Raw genomic sequence first — 19,224 nt, forward strand, 5'->3', positions numbered from 1 at the left:
GGGCTGCAGAGCTCTAAGCCTTGGCAGGAGCCTTTCCAAGCTAAGAAAGGGGACAGGCTAAAAGCACATGGCCATCAACAGCTACCCCTGCTTATCTGACACACAGCAACTTCTTAACCCACCATAACTAAGTTGTGTCCCTGACTCATTTGCCTTGCCCACTGTTGGGGTGGGAGCTTGGAGAGTCTCTTCCTTTGCTGAGTTCTGGGGAAACAGCACATTTAACTGGCTGAATGGCAGAGCTCAGAGGATCCTGATCAAGAGGGCGGAGTCTGGATGAAGGCCTGTTACTAGTGGCATTCACCAGGGGTCTGTGCTGCGTCCAGTCATGGTCAATATATTCATCAATGACCTAGATGAAGGGACAGAGTGTAACCTCAGCAAGTTTGCGGATGATACCAAGCTGGGAGGAGTGGCTGATACACCAAAAGGCCGTGCTGCCATCCAATGAGACCTGGCCAGGCTGGAGAGCTGGGCTGAGGGGAACCTCATGAAATTCAGCAAGAGCAAGTGCAAGGTCCTGCACCTAGGGAAGAACAACCCCATGCACTGGTACACGCTGGGGACTGACTCGCTGGAAAGCGGCTCTGTTGAGAAGGACCTGGGAGTGCTGGTGGTCAACAAGCTGACCCTGAGCCAGCACTGTGCCCTTGCGGCCAAGAAGGCCAACAGGTATCCTGGGGTACATAAAAAGGAGTGTGGCCAGCAGGTTGAGGGAGGTTATCCTCCCCCTCTACTGTGTCCTAGTGAGACCACATCTGGAGTACTGCATCCAGTTTTGGGGCCCCCAGTTTAAGGACAGGGAACTGCTCGAGCAAGTCCAGTGGAGAGCTACCAAGATGATCTGGGGGCTGCAGCATCTCCCTTGTGAGGAAAGGCTGAGAGACCTGGGTTTGTTTAGCCTGGAGAAAAGACTGAGGGGGGATCTCATTAATACCTATAAATATCTGAAGGGTGGGTGTCAAGAGGATGGGACTGGACTCTTTTCAGTGGTGCCTAATGGCAGGACAAGGGGCACGAGTTGGAACATAGGAAGTTCCACCTAAACATGAGAAAAAATCTTCTTTCCTGTGAGGGTGACAGAGCAGTGGCACAGGCTGCCCAGGGAGGTTGTGGAGTCTCCTTCCCTGGATACATCCAAAACCTGCCTGGGTGTGGTCCTGTGCCCTCTGCTCTAGGTGTGCCTGCTCAAGCAGGGGGGTTGGACAAGATGATCTCCAGAGGTCCCTTCCAACCCTGACCATTATGTGATTCTGTGATTTACTTCATGGAGATGATGATGACCTTTCACAGGACTTTCACTGGAGCACATGGTTGAAGGCTTTGTCTACCTGCAAACACAAAGCCCTGGGTATCTATGGTGATGGCCATCAGGGCAGGGATTTGCAGGGAAGGAAGGGGCAGAATGAGGACACATGGGAGAAGTCTGCATCTGAGTCTGTGCTTTCCACCCCTGGGATCCACTGCTGGCATTGAAATAACTCAGAATCAGACAAGCTACCAGTATTCCTCTGCCTTACATCTCTGAGTGTGCTGGATGGTGGCTACATAAATATTTTTGAGGAGCTGAGCCATTATTTAAGGATTAAAATACCGTCAAGTCAGGGGAAAAAAGTGTTTTGAACACCTTCAGAGTTGCTCAGGGGAAAATGCAAATGAAGGCACATCAGGATCCACTAATCCACTTCTAAAATGTCATCCCAGAGCATTATTCTTTAAGAACACAAACTCTTTGGTATGGGAGTGAGCGATTTTATGTAACTTTGCCATAGAGCACATTGCAATCCTGGCCTTGCAGTACTGAACCAGGAGTTAATGACTCCCTGGCTCAAGCCTAATGAAAGAAGATTAAAAAGGGTGAGGAGAAAATGGGATTTCTTGAGTTAATATTTTTTTTCTTAGAGAAGCAGGACTCTGGAGGCTTCTATGCCAGGGTCCTGACTGCACACAAAACCATGATTCTATCTACAAAAAAAGCTTTGCTAAAATAATCCTGAGGAATTTGTTTCACGCTTACCTCTTCCAGTTTGAAGACTGCTTCAATGTGGGGATGGATGTTTCCCTCCCAGAAATACTGGGGAATGGAGGAGGTAGATGAAAAAATGGGGAAATCGTCTTCCTGGTACTCTGACTCACTGTGCTCCCATGGCAGACACATTCAGCAGAAGAATCAAGTTAGTGGGAACTGAGGGGATTTTTCCTCTAGTAAAACCCATCACCACAATCCTACCCTCCCATGCCAACCTGCAAGAAGAGAGAGGGAAGAAGACAGATCTAGCAGAGATATCATGCCTTTTCTTGAGGCAGTACTTGCATCCTGAGGAGGACTGAAGAGCTGTGGATGCTGAGCTTTCCGGTATGAAACACTCTGGCCTGTTGTAATTTAGCGTTGGTTTTCAGAGAACATACTGAAAGCCCTAAAAGAATGGCAGCCAGCCAAGGTCCTGTCCCACCCACACCTCCCCTTGTGCAAAGGGGACTTAAGCACAGGCGTTGCCCCTGGGAGGTGACCAGCTTCACCCAGACCCTAAAACAGCCTCCCCTTTGCTGTATCTCTGCAAACAGAGCCCACCAAGTTCACTTAACCTTTTCCCAATGGGCAGCAAAACCTTGAAGTGGGTCAACAGCATCAGCTGTGCTCACATGGGTTTGTCATATGGCAGAGCAAGACAGGGCTTTTATTTCAGTGCAACTTTACAGAGGTGCCTTGAAGTTGTCCCCAGTAATGGCTTTGACAGCCATGTCGACTGCTCTGCTGTTTGTGAGCATCTTCACCTCCTCTCGGTCTGCTCTGGCTGTAGTTCATGCTGTGGCTTGTGCCACTCATCAGAGCCAGCTCATACGTGGGATCACTTCCAGCTGCCACTACCACCTGAGACCAAAGGAAAACCCACCACCCAGTGTGAAAGCTGCCCTGCTCAGAGAAATACAGAGCATCCCAGGCTGGAGGTATGTTTGTTTATTTACAGCAAACAGGAAGTTAGAGCCAAAGGCCTGACTCTTTATATATACTTAAAATGCATATATGTATATGGCAGAAACATGTAATGGATTTCTGAAGGGGACAATGTTTCAAGGCCACAAGAATCCCCACTGCAACCACGGACATGCTGGGTACTGCAGCTATTTGAGGAGTACCTCTCTGGAAAGGACGTCTCTCCCCTCCCTCGGCTCAGCTGAACCCAAGGCACTGGCTCTGCCCCAGCACAAAGCTTTGATGTTGCAAAGTTAAATGATCTGCTAAGCAAGGATCCATGTTTGTTGGATGGCTTTACAAGCAGAAGTACATTAACTCCTGGCTGTAGAGAAAATGTCACTCCTGTACTGTTCAGACAGGAACAGATGCCTCTGCTGTGGGGCAGGGGGAGGAGGATTGCATGAAGCAAGGTGTAGACATGGTTTCTGCAGGGTGTCCCTGCCTCTGATGTTTGTGTGTCTGCATGAATGTCAGGAAGCTGCTTAATCTCCATGGCTTTGTCTAGTGATGTTGCTGTATTTCAGAAGAGCGGAGAACTCAGCGTTTCAGTTGCTACTGAAAATCCAGTGAGTTAGATATCCCCCACTACAGGTCCCTGGCCAAGGCAGACCAGTACAACCCTGCTCCTCCAAAACAGAGCTGCTGCCCTAGAGCAGCATCAGGAGAGACGCAAATGGACAACAAGCTCTCTCAGTGCTGAACAGGTTCACCAGGAACATCAAATTCTTTCTAGAAAGTTCCCATTGAACAGTTTTAAATTGACACAGTATCTGCATTAGTTTATAAGAGCTGTGTTTTCTGCAGGCCCTGACAACTTAATACTGTCGAAATTCAGCAGGTCAGGGCTGCTGACCACATAGCTCACTGGCTGCATCCCCCCTCGATGTTCTGTGATGTTCACCTCCATGGGATCTGCACACTTCCCCTCCCCCCTCTTGGAGGGAAAATCAGGATGCAAACCTGAAATTATCTGCACCAGTTTATACAGATGTGTGCAACAGAGACAAAAGATGCCACACCATTTTTGACAGCTGAAATGCACAGATTTGGGGTCATGCTTCATGCGTTGCCCTCTGAGCTGCTGCTGCCACTTATCCTGGCTGAAGGTGTGTCCTACGGTTCAGAACCAGTGAGACTGTGACATAGGTCATCAGCAATACCACTGCATCCTTGTAGGACACCTTCAGGGATCTGCCACAACATCTGCATATAAAGACCTGCAACACAATCCCAAGGAGGGGTAGGGCTGAAGCTTTGCTGAGCTGAACCCACAGTGAGGCATCATAGGGGACTGCTATGTGGAAAGATCTGTTTTAACAGTTTTTACATGTTTTTAACAGCCTGCTGTTCGGTAAAATCTTCCCCCAAGGATGGTGCCAGGGGAAGGGAAAAAAGTAATCAAAGGGTTGCAAGCAGCAGCTCTGGCAGACCTGATGTCCTGAACAAAGAGGAAAAAGTCTTTTCCAGTTTTGAGAAAACAAATGCTCTGTAGCCTTAACTTCTGATCAACAACTCACGCCACCACCATAGCTTTAGTGCCAGTCACAACAATTACTCTGTATCCCTGCCAAAAAAACTCTTGCTGGATGGGTGTTAGGAGAGAAATTGTGCAGTCCCGCTGTTCTCTCTGAATTAAACATTTTCTTTCCCTGCATTTTCAGGAAGAACTGTGAACAGCTCAAGCTCAAGGCCACTTAGCAATTGCATTAACTGCACATGTTTACCCCCTTCATCTTTTGAGTGTGATTCCTCATGCAGCGCCTATACCTTCTCCTTCATCCAGCAGAGCGCAGCACTTGTATCCACAACCACGGTGCAAAGGCTTGAAGAGGACAACCCCGTGGCACACGTCTGGATCGCCATCCACGGTGATCGATGAGGGACCATGAGACCATTCCTAAATTTATACATTCCTGCATTTTTCCTCTCTATTACCTTGCATGTGGGCAGGTCCCTGGGCCAGGGGCTGGGGAAGTTTTCGGCAGTAAAGCACCAGGTGGGCAGAAGATGGCAGCATCGGCCCAGAAGACGGCAACCGCTTGCTTAACTAGGTAGGGATTTATTTCACATGGGAATAATAATGTATTTTTGCTGAGGAAAAGGGACAGTTTCATGCCCTTGGCCTTCAGAAATGCGATCAAGGCACAAGACACAACGCTGCTGGATGGGCAAAGCCAAAGGAGATGGCTCAGCCTAAAGGGCTTAGTGCAAGAAGGACTACATAAATGTTGCCTGGGCATTGAAAAACACAGGGGCTGAGGGCCAGAGGTTTTTTTTTGAAACGGGTGAGGATGTGCCTTCAGGACCGGAGCAGACCCTGTGTCCATGCCAGGCTGAAGGGTCCCAGGGTGGCATGTCTGCCCAGGGGCCGGCTGGCACCCCTACCCACGATGCTAGGCTGTCCTGGGCTTATGCGAATTATTGCAGCCCTACCCAAAGCCTCTCTATGCTTTGGTTTTCTTAGCTTTCGGGAAAGCTTAATATTTACTGTAGGTCTCCCCAGGTTAGCATGATTAAAAGGAGTGTGGCCAGCAGGTTGAGGGAGGTTACCTACCCTCTACTGTGTACCCTCTACTGTGTCCTAGTGAGACCACATCTGGAGTACTGCATCCAGTTCTGGGGCCCCCAGTTTAAGGACAGGGAACTGCTCGAGCAAGTCCAGTGGAGAGCTACCAAGATGATCTGGGGGCTGCAGCATCTCCCTTGTGAGGAAAGGCTGAGAGACCTGGGTTTGTTTAGCCTGGAGAAGAGAAGACTGAGGGGGGATCTCATTAATACCTATAAATATCTGAAGGGTGGGTGTCAAGAGGATGGGACTGGACTCTTTTCAGTGGTGCCTAATGGCAGGACAAGGGGCACGAGTTGGAACATAGGAAGTTCCACCTAAACATGAGAAAAATCTTCTTTCCTGTGAGGGTGACAGAGCAGTGGCACAGGCTGCCCAGGGAGGTTGTGGAGTCTCCTTCCCTGGATACATCCAAAACCTGCCTGGGTGTGGTCCTGTGCCCCCTGCTCTGGGTGTGCCTGCTCAAGCAGGGGGGTTGGACAAGATGATCTCCAGAGGTCCCTTCCAACCCCGACCATTCTGTGATTCTGTGAGTGCTCTTTGCACACTATCTTGAAAATGCAGAATATTTTACAATGAGTATTTTCAGAGAGGATGTTAAAATGTGGTGGTCATGTTGGCGCCAAGAGGCTGCCTTAAGTCAGCCTCTGTTTCACATGCAGTGGCCGTTGTTTCCCAGGGCTGCTCCTCTGCTCCTAAACCAATGAAAATTTACTATGTTAGTTTGTCACTCTACACTTTCTGTGCAGATCAGTCACCTTCTCACCAGGAGTGGAGGGAAGAGCACAGTTTTCCTCATACAATCTCTGGCAGGCCAAGATACCAGCAAAATTTAACCTGCAGTAATGGACACCCACTGGGACCTGCAAGAGAGAAGGGGGCAAACATTAACCCCCTTCTGTCCCACAACAGCAGAAGAGTTTTAGAGACACTATCTTCAGTCTGCAGCAGAGTCTGAATAACCAAACCCTGATCTCTCCAGTTGTCACACTAACCACTGTGCTGTCCCATCTCTCAAAAGACACTGGTGCTCTGTAAAACATAGGGTCACAGCATCAACCAGAGAAAACCAGGGACAGCTGTGTGGATTCTCCCCTGGGATGTTGTCCCATGGGATCTGGTGGGAAATGGACAGCATGCATTGAGGAGCAGCTATTGTGCTGGGACAGCTGGTGTTATGCTTCAATTCAGGGTGTTTAATCTTTCAGTGTATGTCGACCATTACAGGAGACTTCTGTGGATTTTATCTCCTTGGTGCAGGTATATGAGGCCCTGTGGATTTTAAACTTGTCATCCCCTTTCCCCAGTAAAAATAACTGGGGGGGGGGGAGAGAGGGGAGGGAATGAGGGACATGACACACACCAAACCACTTTTGCAGAGCTCTGCTCTTTCAAAGACATGGCAAATATGTACTGAATACCCCACTGCCATGGTTGAGTGTATGCTGGGATGGGATGGCGGGTACTGGAAGTGACAAGTGGAAGCGGGGTGAGATCTGCACATCATGTTGCCTCGCATCTTGGATTTAAACTTCTTTCCTTCTATCTTCTCTACCTTTTGCAACCTGTACGTAACCTTTGTCTATTTGTATGTCCTGTTCTTAGGCAACTTCACTGGGATGGGACTTATGACATCTTCCGTCTCTGCTGCTGCTTCTCTGCACAAGAACTTGCACAAGTCAGTCTAAGTCCAGTGTCCACACTTGTAAAGTGGGGGCAAAACCCCTCTTCTCATCTGTAAAGAGCCTGGAGATGTATTGGTGAGGAAAGACAGCTCTATTCTTACTAACGTAGCGTTAAAGGGGATGATTTAAAAGCAGGGCTTATGTTGTTGTAAAGCATTGTCCAGATAATATGAAAAGCAGCACTCTCTTGTGTTGTGGAGAGTTTCAGGGCAAATGGAGAGGGGAGAGCAAGTGGAGAGGAGCTGGAGATGCTGTCAAATTCTCAGAGTAGGGCCTTCTCCAGTGCATGAAGCTGTGGAGGACTGGTGGCCTCTGTACTCTTAATGAACCCCTGGCAATGGCAGTAGTGTTTGCAGAGGGGGCAGGACAGCAGGAGACATCTGAAGAGAAAAGGGTGCTGAAGCAGAGGAAGGCTGGAGCTGAAAGAGGGGAGCAGAGGGACAACAGATCGTGGGGATAGAGCAGGGCAGGTACAAGCTCCCCCGAGGAACACAACTTGATTTACTTCCCCAGTATAAGGGCGTTGGATTGTTCTTGGCAATCCATCAGATGCCACAAGCCTTTGCAGCGATTGGTACACCTGGTGGAGCTGCAGAAGAGGGGATGGGACATCCTGCAAGACCAGGGGCTTTGCCGCTCAGAAGCCCCATGCGTCTCCTCTCCAGGAGGCTTGTCGCAGGGTGCCCAGCCTGAAACACAGATGCAGTTTTTACTACTTATTCTTTTCTTCTATACTTATATATATAAAAATTATAAATAATAATTTACTTATTCAGGAGGTAAAACTGTACTCTGTTCTTGCCAGGGCACTGTTTCATAAACCACTCCCAGCTAAAGCCAAGGAGGATCTTGGGGTTGCTCCAGGAAGGTGGTGTGGGAGCAAAGGTCTTCAGTGCTGGGCTCGAGGGGAAGCGAAGGAAGCTTTGCCCTGGGGCTGAGCCACAGGCAGGCCTGGGGGAGAGGAGTGGATGGGGAAAAGGGGAAGGGGAAAAAAAGAAAGGGTGCCTCAGGGCCGTCCAGACACCCCCCTCCTCCCCAGGCCCCATCCCACCTTGGGGAGGCAGCAGGGTTGCTGCAGGCCCTGGCAGTCTGGCCCTACAATGCAGCTCCCCAGGGCACAGCTGCCCATGTGGCTGTACAACCCCAGGGGACCAGGCATTGAGTGCTGACTGATGCTTTCAATATTGGGTAAATATTTAAATGCTGGGTAAATATTTAAATATCTAAGTAGATCTTTGCAGCTCTGGTGAACCACACTGGCAGAAAACTTTGCAGAGGAGCATTTTGCATCCTGAAGGTTTGATTTTTTATCTCTTTTTTTTTAATGAAAGAGCGTGCCTTTGCAGGCATCCATGGTGGTTCCCAGCAGCTATAAATGGCCATGTGCTGCTGTTGCAATGTCATCACGCTGGTTTTCCAGATGGGGAAACTGAACATGCATGAACCACACAGGGGTCACAGAGTGAGTCAAAGCTCACAGAGCCCAGGGGATGAGAAACACTGATCTGCTGACTCTCCATCCCATGGTTTAACCAGCAGCTCATCCTTTCCCCTCAAGCGATCTCCCACTCTGAAGCTGCATTGCTGTTTGCATACCATTTTCAGAGAGAAGTATTTTCAGAGAAAACAGTGTGCTTCTTGGGCTGAAACATCTTATAACTCTACAGTCCAGAAGGCAGATGGGAATGCATACGGGGAAGGGAGTAGAAGACAACAAATGTGGGTCTGGAGAAATCAGCATGGCTATTTGTTACTGTAGTGACCCTAAGTGGAAGACCATGGTACATCCAACAGTTACTGGTCCACATAGCAGCTAACCTGTGAAGGTGCTGTGCTGCATGTACAATGTGACTGTCCAGCTCATGTCATGCCATGCATGTATCCCTTGGCACAGGGTAAAATTTGCTGGCTAATCATATCAGAGGCAGCTCCTGGCTGGCACTGGTGATTGCACCACCTGCACGTCCTTGTCTTTATCTTCAAGTGAAGCAGCACATTCACATGTGACCATGCTTTTGCTTGGCACTTGGGATGAGGAACAGAGTTGGTTTCTTCTAATAAAATCCTGCAGGGTGGATGGGTGGGATCTGTGCCAGGTGCCATGCCCTGATAGAGATCCAGCTGATGCTGCACAACTGAGTGACCCGCATCTGAATGGACATGAGATTTTCTATGCTCCCACCACCTCCTTTTTCCTTCTAGTATTAGCTCCAATAAATGGTGTCTTAATTTCTTAAGGAGAGAATGCCTTTCTTACCAAGGTCTTGACTATTAGCCCTGGTGTGTTATGGTAACATGAAGGAGAAGGGAGCCAGTTCAAGCTGAACGCTGGTACCATTTTCAGATATGCTGGGGCATGGTGTTACAAGACATCATACACAACCTGGATTGGAGTTCTGCAAAAGAATCACATACTGCCTCTTCTCTGGGGCAAGTGGATTTTAATTTTAAAATACCAGCTGTAGTCATAGAAGATACAGTGCTGAGACTACACTCTTCCATAGATAATACAGAGGAGAGAGGAAAAATATCCTATGTACCTCCCAGATGCTCAGTATTTTTCAGGCAAAAATTTGCACTGGTCTCCAGGGAGCCCTGAACCTTTTGGTCTGTACCTGCAGAGATGACCAGGCATTGCATGTCTGGAGAGCAGAGGCTCGCAGGAGCGTTAGCTGCAGTTTGGAAGTTCAGGGTCCTGAAATTAAAGCTGTATATCTGTAGGGCAGTCACAGCGTGGGCTCTCTGTACATGCTGTCCTTCATATCTGCCCTTCCCAGGCATCAGCCCCTACCTGTGAGGTAAAGTAGATAATCTGAAAAGCCTTTTGTTGCAATTTGTCAAGGGGACTGTCAGCGCATTTCATCTATCAAATAAACATATGTCCAACAGTAATCGCTTCTTGTCTCTGCTGTATGGGCCTGGTTAAAAAACAGGGCCATAGCCATGAAGCGTTATTGTTTTACTATTATCTGGCCAGAAAAACAATCGCTGTTTCCCAACAGCTTCAAGCCTCCCTCCAATAAGCGATGGAAGGTCTCACATTAATGTACTTGCCCTAAAGGCAGATGCAATCAAATAAAATGGATGTGAATGTCTGTGCTGCTGCCCAGGATGACTGTCTAGGGAACAGACCAGTGTTTCTTGGCTAGCAGTGTAGGAAACAAGATGGTCAGCACTACATTTTCCTCCTTGAAGCAGTTCAGATGCAATTCAAATGAATCCCTCGTGGAACCCTCCTGGCTTCTGCTGAACTATGACACAGATGGGTCTGGCTCATTGCATGCAGCAAAAGCCGCTTAATTAGAGCAGCAGCTCAATTTATTTGTTTTGGATCATCTTTATTAGCCACCACTTAAGCTCATAATTAAGGGCAGAATAGGGACTGTAAAAATGGTACCATCCCATACTGCTTGCCTTCTCCCTGTGCTGCAGCTGCTGACTGTTGTTCTTGCCTGCTCAGCACCTTCAGGACTCTCTCCCCTCCTGTACGGATGGCACCACTGTCAATGCATGTTTTATTTGTGGAAAAGCAGAAAGCAAATGGCAGTGTTTTTATACTGGGACCCAGCTCTAGGATTCCTGTATTTTGTTTTAAATGCAGCTTGAACAAGGACAAGCATGGGCGGGTAGCTTTAATGATCTCTGCATTTTTAACAGGGACTGAGTCTACAACAGCTACACTGGTATCTTATTCTTGTCACCATGATGCCTAGTCCTGGACCAGGACCCACCACAGCCACCAACCCCATGGGGCAGGCTCTGGTCCCAGGAGGTTCACAGGTGACAGGCAGAGATGCATCTCCATCCCAGCATCTTTGCAGGTGCCCTCCCTGTGGGAGGCAGGATTGCACTTGTCTTTGAGAGCTGGCAGGTACAGTCCCTGCTTCCATGTGGTCCATGAGGAAATTTCCCAAACTGGCACCCAACCCTTGTAAAACCATGAGCAGCTACCATTTGTGGTGCATGGTAATGTGTACCAACTGCCTGGGTCTGCTCACAGGACGGGAGAAAGCTGGACATTGCATTTCCATGTGTGTGAGCTGCTATGAAATGGCTGCCCTGTGCTCCAGAGCAATGTTTTTTCCTTTATTTATTCAAGCATCTAAAGGGACAATAGGTTAGAGAGGAGGAGAGCTTATACATTTTGCTCCTCCTTTCCTCTGAAATGTCAGCATCTTACAGCACTCTTGATCAGTTCTGCTTTGGTGGATGCTGCCACTGCAGCTGCACTCGGCTCCAATAACAAACATTGAAAGGCAGCATGGGGGACCCCACGGCAGTATTTTTAATGAAGTGCATCTCCAGGCTACACCAAACTAGGCTATTTGTGTCCTGGTAGAGCCTTTGTTTGCAAACAACAGCCTCTCTAGGTAACCACACAACAGAGCAGAAGCACCTATTTATTTGCATCTGTCTGCTCACAATAGCAAAGGAAGGGAACCCATCTGTTTGGGCAACACAGAACAAAAATATAGCAGAAAGAAGCTGGATAAATTAATATAAGCAGCCCAGAAGAAGAAGCCTGTGTTCCCAGAGATGTAGATAAATGTAGTAATTATTCTTTTCTTAAAGTTCAAGCCAAGTCATCTAACCTGGAGTTTGACAAGAAAAATGGGGGCAAACAAATAATTCCTTCCTTGTTGGCCTTATTTCTTGCCCAAAGATAAAACCCAAACCTTTTTGGCTGAGCACAGTCCAGTAAATGTACCCTTTCACTGGCCCCATGTCCATCCCACAGACCCCTCTGCCCTGCCTCATCACAGCATCTGCTGTCATCACCTCCGCAATATCCTGGGGACCAGCTTTATCACAAAAAAAGGACCAGTTCAAAGGCTACATTTTTAAATTACAGTCCTGCACTCCCTGAAGATGATCCAGCCCATGAAGAGAAGGCCAGCAACTTTGTCACAGTCTTGCCTTTGCTTGTTAGAGTCAGTTGCAGAATTTTACAGATCTGTTCTGAAGGTTGCTGGAGGCTGGTTGTTTTGTTGTAAAGTAGGGGCAGCAACAGACAGGCAGCCACTATTAAAAAGGAAAAAAATGTCATTTGGGCTTTAAAACTGACTGCCTTTGACAAGCTGAAGGATTTTTTTGCATCTGGGTATTCCTGACGTGCAAGGTTGAGGGACATGTTGCCAGAGCAGAGGATTTGAGCATGTCCAGCAGAGAGAGAAGAACCTCTACTTTCTTTAACAAGGACCCTGCACCGACTTGTGAGTGCCTTTAGTCAGACTTCATTTACCGCAGCGAGGCCACATTCAGCCATTCCTCAAGCTTTGCATCCAATCCTCTCACCCCAGGGCCCAAAGAAAAGATATACAAAATCAGAACTTTGTATTCCAGCATGAGCCTTTCTTCATTCCCTTCCTCCCCAAATTCCGTGGGAGGGAAAGAAATGTCAGCGTTGCACATGCCTTCACATTTGCTTTTCATAAAGGGGATGGGACAAAGATAAAGAGACAAAGATTTCACCATACTAGCATCCCATTGGCAGGATAAGCTGTTGTTACCTCAGGCTGCTCCTTTAGTCTCCTTTGAGTAGTTTTGCTCAGGGTGAGAGAACATTTCTCAGCAATTAGAGAGAAATTGGCCAGTTTGGTGCACTTCCGACACGTTTTGCAAAGATACTCAATGTGCTGCAAAGGGACTGACTTAAATAAGGGGGGAAAAAAAAGTTTCCCAAACAGGAGACTCCTGGAAGTGAAGAGCTTACAAGGGCTCAAATGGTTACCTCTCCACCCCAAACCGTCCACAGAATCACCAGGGTTTATATCTGGGCCATGTTCTCCCAAGACTGAGTCATATTTCCTTCCTCAAGAGTTGCTCCTAAAGGGTGGTGTTTCAGGAAGGGTGCATGTTTCTCTCTGGTTCATGCAATAGGCAGCAAGTGGCCCTTGCTGTTGCATTCAGGTAGACGTGGATTACCAAGCGCATATGAAAATTAGACACGAGCTGAGTAAACAGGTATTGATCTACCCAACATCAGGTCACTGCTGAGAATAATATTTTGAAGTAGCATATTGAAGGGGCAGGATCCCATCAGACGGTACAAACGTAGGGTGGAATTCAATTCAGTTCCAGGGATTTTGCAACCTCAGCACAATCAGTAGTAGCACCTGAAAATGCTGGTCTTATTTGCGTTACAAAAATCTGTGCCTCCGAGTGGCTCCTCCTTTTGTAGCTCTGTATCAGAAAATAATTAATAAACAGTCCAGATCTCCTGAAACGAGGAGAGAGAGTGATGCTAAAATATCTGTGTTTTGGGGGCATGCAGGGCTAGAAGTGGATTGGGATGGGAGGAGAGGAACAACCCCTTTGAGGGAAAAGCAGGGCAGTGGAGTAGACTTTCTCGAGATGATTAATGCCGACCTACACACCATCATCATTCAGGAGATGAGTGTTCATTTTATACTGCAACTTGTGCTGCTGAATGTGCGGTCTGGTAATTTTCCAGGTACTTGGCCGTTTGACTTGAGGGTTTTTTCAACATGCTGAATGAGATGTGATGTCTTGTGAGCGCTGGAGTGGAAGCAGCAGAGCAGATTTTTCCCACTGTGGTGAATTAAGTAGGACATGCCGCCTTCCCAAGCAGAGACTCTGACCCTCCCATGTCTCTGCAGGGTCACAGCTTATTTCTTAACACATTGTAGAGAAGAGCCGGGGCCAGCTGGTCTCTTCTCAATGGTCTGAATTTTCCTCCGAAATCCACGTTGTGATTTCAGAAGAAAATTCAGACTATCGAGGTCGGCTTGTTCACACCAATGAGGTTGGCTCATTGCAGGCCTGATCCCCAAAGCAGCAAAATCTCTGGGATTACTGAGCAACTTGCTATTCCCAGTTGAACATGTTTTCCCTGTTTTATTGCCACCAGGATGGAAGGCCAGGAGCACCCTCTCCATCCAGGCACATTGTCACAATCCTGAAAGACAGTGAGCGCCAAGTGTTGAGAGGACAAGTTCTCACAAGTCCCCATTTTTAGGACCAGTTTCTGTTTCACGTTGCAGCATGCTGGCCTTGACCCGCCGCCTGCCCCAACGGAGTGGGACACAGTGGCTTGAAAGGAGACGTCAAGAGAAGAACAGCTGAGAGCTACAACAATCCTGGCATGTGTATAAATAGAGACAGAGCTGTTATCCTGATGAAATGAGACCAGATGTTTCTCCAAAATCCCTCTTCTCTGCTAGTGAAAATTATAGCTTGGTTACAACAGGGCTAAGCAGGCAGCAAAATATTTTAGACCTACTGATGTTGGGAAATCAAAGGAAACAATGGAGGAGGAAAATGCCTCGCTGGGGCAGGGGGTGCCGGGGCAGCCACCCTGCGATGCCGCAGGGACTGATCGGGCACGGTCAGAGTGGGTGCAAGCTGGTGGAGCCCCTCGCTGCCTTTGTTCTATTTTTTTCTGCTTCCTATCCCAGCATTAATGGCCTGAGTTTAAAGCCCATGCTGCGGCCGCTTTTGTGAGGTAGAAATTCAGTGTCAGCATATGTATCCTGGAGGCAGTTGGCATGAGATGAAGGAGGGACGGCAGCAGCAGTTAAAAGTGGGCCTTGGCTCTTTAATATTTAACTTTCCTCAGTGCTGGTTTTTTTTAATCAGTTTGCGCATTATCTGCCATCCCTGTTCAAAGAGGGTTTTAGCACAGAGATTTCAGTGCTTAATCCCAGGGCAGGGAAAACGGAAGAGTGTCTCTGAAGGTTTCAGGGCTCAATCTGGCCTCAATTACACCAGCCTAAATCAGCACAGAGTGGCCACAATGGACTTCACTGGGACCACATTGGGCTGGAGGTAACAAAATTAGGGTTCAGTCCTGTAGCTGGCCAGGAGACGCATCTGGTCCCTAAGGCTCCATCCATAGGGAGTTACCGGGAGGATATAAGCATTGCCAGGCTGGCTTAGAATAAACGTTCACCTTGGGTAATAACCAGCGCCTGGCCATGGCCAGCTGCAGATGCTTAGGAAGGGATATCGGAAGACGGAGAGTATAAAGTGATCCTTCCTCCGGCATACCCTCCTGGCTCCCGGTAATCAGCAGTTGGGAGACTTCCTGAGCCGGAGGTTGCATGAATTTGTTGAATCCTTTTTTTGGAACTCATTTATACTTCTGGCCTCCATGACATCCTGTGGCAATAAGTTCCACAATGTAATTATGTGTTGTGTGAAAAAGTACTTCCTTTTGTCTGCTTTAGACCCGACTCCTGAACATTTCTCTCCACGCTCCTTCACTCTTGTGCTGTGAGGAACAGGGAAAAATAATTCTAGGTCCATACCAGACCTCTCTGACCTCTTCAGACTTCTGTGTCTTCACTTGCCCCAAGGGTTTGTTCTTCCAAACTGGAGTCTCTTCATTTTTCTAGTCTTTCCTCCTCATCTGGTATCTATCACATCACTTCCACTGTCCTTACCACCCTCCTCCATGTCTCTTCTCATTCTATTATTGCTTTTCTTTTGAGGTAAGATCACTGAAGTGAGACTTGCTCACTCCTGAAGATGCAAATTCATTCTCCTGGAAGAAGGTCAGCTCAAAAGCTTTATCTTCTCAAGCCAGACTGATGTAGTTCAATTTCTTCTACCATTTTTGGCTTAATGGAAATACATATGCAGCTCCCATCAAATGCTTTGACTTAACCTATTCTGAGCAAACCTCCAGCCCTAATTTAACTAGAGCCTGTGGGTTAACGTGACGGCCATGAGTAGATCAACTAATGGGGCTGCTTTACACAAAGGGAATTTCATGCATGTGCTTCTATCACTGCTCATTTACGCTTGCACAAATCCCCTGTGCGCGACTGGAGGAGCAGACCCCCAGCCAGAACAGCTGAGTTGACGAGCATGAAACTGGGGAGTCTCTGGTTTCCAAGACATCTTTATTTATAAAATATGTCTATTTTTGCTACTGTCATGCCTGCAAAACCAGCCTTCCTATTTTAGTCATCCCTGCTCTATATTATTGTTTATATTGCACCAAACCCCACAAATAAAGGCAGGAGAATGGATTTTGTTTTCTGCTACCGTGTGAATTTCAGAAACCTCACTATCCAGTTGTTCCAGACCTTGCTTCATCATACTTGCAGATACAACTGGTCCTCACTTGACGGGAACCAGTTGCTGGTGTCTTGCTCGCCGCCCCTGTGTAATTGTTGTCCCAGAACTGCGTGGCAGCTTTTTAAAACTCCACTATTCCCCTCTTGGCAGTAACTCAGCAGCCACATCCTTCCCTTGCAACGCACCAGCTCCTCTTCTCTTTCTCAGTGCAGCTTCATCCCCTTTTCCCTCTGCAGCTGCTTGTGCAAGCTCCCTGCAGCTGCGGCAGGTAATGACCCCAGACTTGTGTGAGGGATGGAGAAGTCTCTGGGAGGCTGACAGCGAGAAGGGGGCTGCAGGGACAGTAGGAGGGGAAAACCTTGAAAAATTTATTGGATTGTGACCACTAAGTGATAAGCTTGGAGAATACGTATGTTGTCGTATTATCAGCAGTAGTGGGAGCGAGCAAGGGCAGAAAAAATGTAGGAGGGAAAAATTGGTTTTCCTACTGCTTTACGATATTATTGTGGCAGTTTATGCTGATGCCTGCTCTGGAAGGAGTAGCCCACATGCTCTTAGCTCCCAGTCCTTTGGAAATTAGGATGCAGAGCCTGTTTTGGGTGGGAAGGAACAAAGAGAGGTTACCGGGTGCCCCTGCTGTGCTGCCTCTGTGCAGAACTGTGCAGAATCGCCCTGTGCCTGTCCCAGTGGTAGAAGGAGGAATCCTCGCCAGACTGCACCCTGGTTTAACTCTTTATTGGTTATAGGGGTAATTTTAAAATCCTTATTTCCCAGAGAATTGAGGCTGACACCACCAAGCTTACAGGATCTCTCTTTTCTCCTGATCCTGGGTTTCACCTCCTACAACCTCAAGAAGCATTGAACTTACTGGTCTGTTTTAAACAAAGAAAACAGAGGGATGAAGGTCCAAGAGCTAATTAAATCCCTGCAGGAATAATGAAAACTGGCATCAAGGTAAAGCAGAGCAATCCTACAAGCCTTCCATGGATGGTGTCCACCCTCTGCTAGATACCAGGTGACCTATGCTGAGGTGTGGATCTGTAAGAAACTGGGCTACACCAGTCCTGCCAATCACCAGACAACCAAACATTTTGGAGAAGGAGGTTTCTTTGTTTCTAAACTCAGCTTGGAGATTGCAGCAGGGCACATACTCCCACCATACAATGGAAAAACTGCAATGCGAACGCATCCCATTTCAGAAAACAGGGCTCCCAACCAGATGGAGAATGAGCCAATTGTAGGGCACTATTCAGGTCAAGCTCTCAGTGAAGCATGAGGCACAAACCCACAGGAAATGAGGTTTCGTCAATTAATCATAGGGCTGGCAGGACTTTTTTTTCCTCCATTGAAATAGTTAATACATCTTCCATCACAGACGCAACTATACCAGTATGAGGGTACTCCAATCCAGTTGGATCAGGAGGGCATCGTTCGCTGCCACTTTGCAAGTCCCCAGCTCCCAAGAGGAACTTGTGGGAACTCCTAAGACAAACCTTCAGGTTTGGGCAGCTGATCACAACCTGCCAAGCTGCAGAGATTAGAGAGTTATGGCTCTTTCAGAGGGAAGTCACTGCTCTTCAGTCAAGCTGCAGTAACTCACTATGTGAACCTGCTTATTCTGTAGTAGTGCAAAATAAAACAAGGTGGCATAAAGCATGGTTAGAAAGTGGGGGAGCTGTATGTAGTTTAAAGCAGCTCTACGGCTGTATAACTGCTATAGGTCCACACTAATTCGACAGCTATTTCAATAAAGAAAAAATTGTTAGTCCCTTTATACTAATGCAGAAGTTGTGTACAGAGACAGCCGTGCTAAGCTTTAGATTTCAGTGAGAAATGTGGAGATGGCTGATTAGCTAAATCCTCTATGCACCATGGAGATAATCACTGAATCTACGTGCTTGGATGAATTTACCCAGTTCATATTGGTCATGGAGAGGCCAAGAGATTACAGGGAAGGAACCTGACGCAAGCTTTGCCCACCCTCCCTGAAAATTCAAGTTACAATACTGTGATTTAAAAGACACTGTGGGACGCACACTATGCTTACAGACATTTTATTTTGGATTTTTAAGCACATACGCCTTAAGCAATGGGAACTTTAAGCAATGGGAACTTTAAGCAACGGGAAAATTAAAACCTTGTGTAATCAGGGTGATCAGCAAATAGGCATTCAGGAAAAGAACCTGCAATCCCCTAAATGAAATGATCAAGCTAGCTGTCTTCTTTTCTTCCCAGCACACCTCCCTCCCATGTGCCTGAAAGAAAGGGACTGTGTAGTGCATGAAAGATTTAACGGACTCGACTAGGCATGCTCCTGAAGCGCGATGTGAACGCTGACAAAAGGTCTTCACTCCAGAAACCCGGGGAACCCCATCTCGTACAGCTCTTTGAGTCTAAACCCATCATTTTCAGATTCCTGTCTTGCTACTAGCAGGTCAGAGGGAGGGACGCTGCGAGATGCATTCAGCACACACCCCCCAGCAGATCCCCCCGTGGGCTTATCCCCATTTTTACTTCTTTGGGATGCTTCAGCCAAGCCACAAGCTCCGCTCCCAGCCGCCTTTCCCGCCTCCCCTGGCGGGCTGGCTCCTGCCGGGCCTGAGGGGAAACCCCCCGGGGGCCATTTTGAACTCCCTCGGGGGCCGGGATAAACCCCCCCGGGGGACACGACAAGAAGCCTCCGTAGTCCCGAGCAGTAGACGGGCGCAGCGTGGGGATGCGGGGCCCGGGGGGGAGCACTACCCGCACCCCCTGAGAGAGAGGAAGGGCCGCGGCCGCCCCAGCGCTGCCCGCCATCTCCCGCCGCCCTCCTCTCCCTCAGGGTAGGGACGGAGGGGTCTCGGCTCGCTGCCTCGGCGGGCGATTACTCTGGCCTGGCCGAACCCCGCCGTCCAGCGCTTGCCCCGGGCGCTCGGCCCGCCACTGCTCGCGCCTGTTCGCCCGGGATGCCG

The 19,224-nt window shown here is 48.2% G+C and overlaps 1 protein-coding gene across 1 annotated transcript; it reads right to left on the bottom strand.

Annotated features, from left to right (window-relative positions):
• Nucleotides 1-1,265: 1,265 nt before the first annotated feature.
• On the bottom strand, nt 1,266-19,069 carry LOC142058386 (quinone oxidoreductase-like protein 2). The gene is given in 8 exon segments (XM_075095506.1): nt 1,266-1,331; nt 2,018-2,134; nt 2,136-2,244; nt 2,699-2,785; nt 2,787-2,872; nt 6,302-6,406; nt 7,809-7,856; nt 18,788-19,069. Coding segments are annotated over 8 exon segments (900 nt in total).
• Nucleotides 19,070-19,224: the final 155 nt, after the last annotated feature.

Source organism: Phalacrocorax aristotelis, chromosome 6, assembly GCF_949628215.1.
Source record: "Phalacrocorax aristotelis chromosome 6, bGulAri2.1, whole genome shotgun sequence".
In the NCBI taxonomy this organism is placed as follows: domain Eukaryota; kingdom Metazoa; phylum Chordata; class Aves; order Suliformes; family Phalacrocoracidae; genus Phalacrocorax; species Phalacrocorax aristotelis.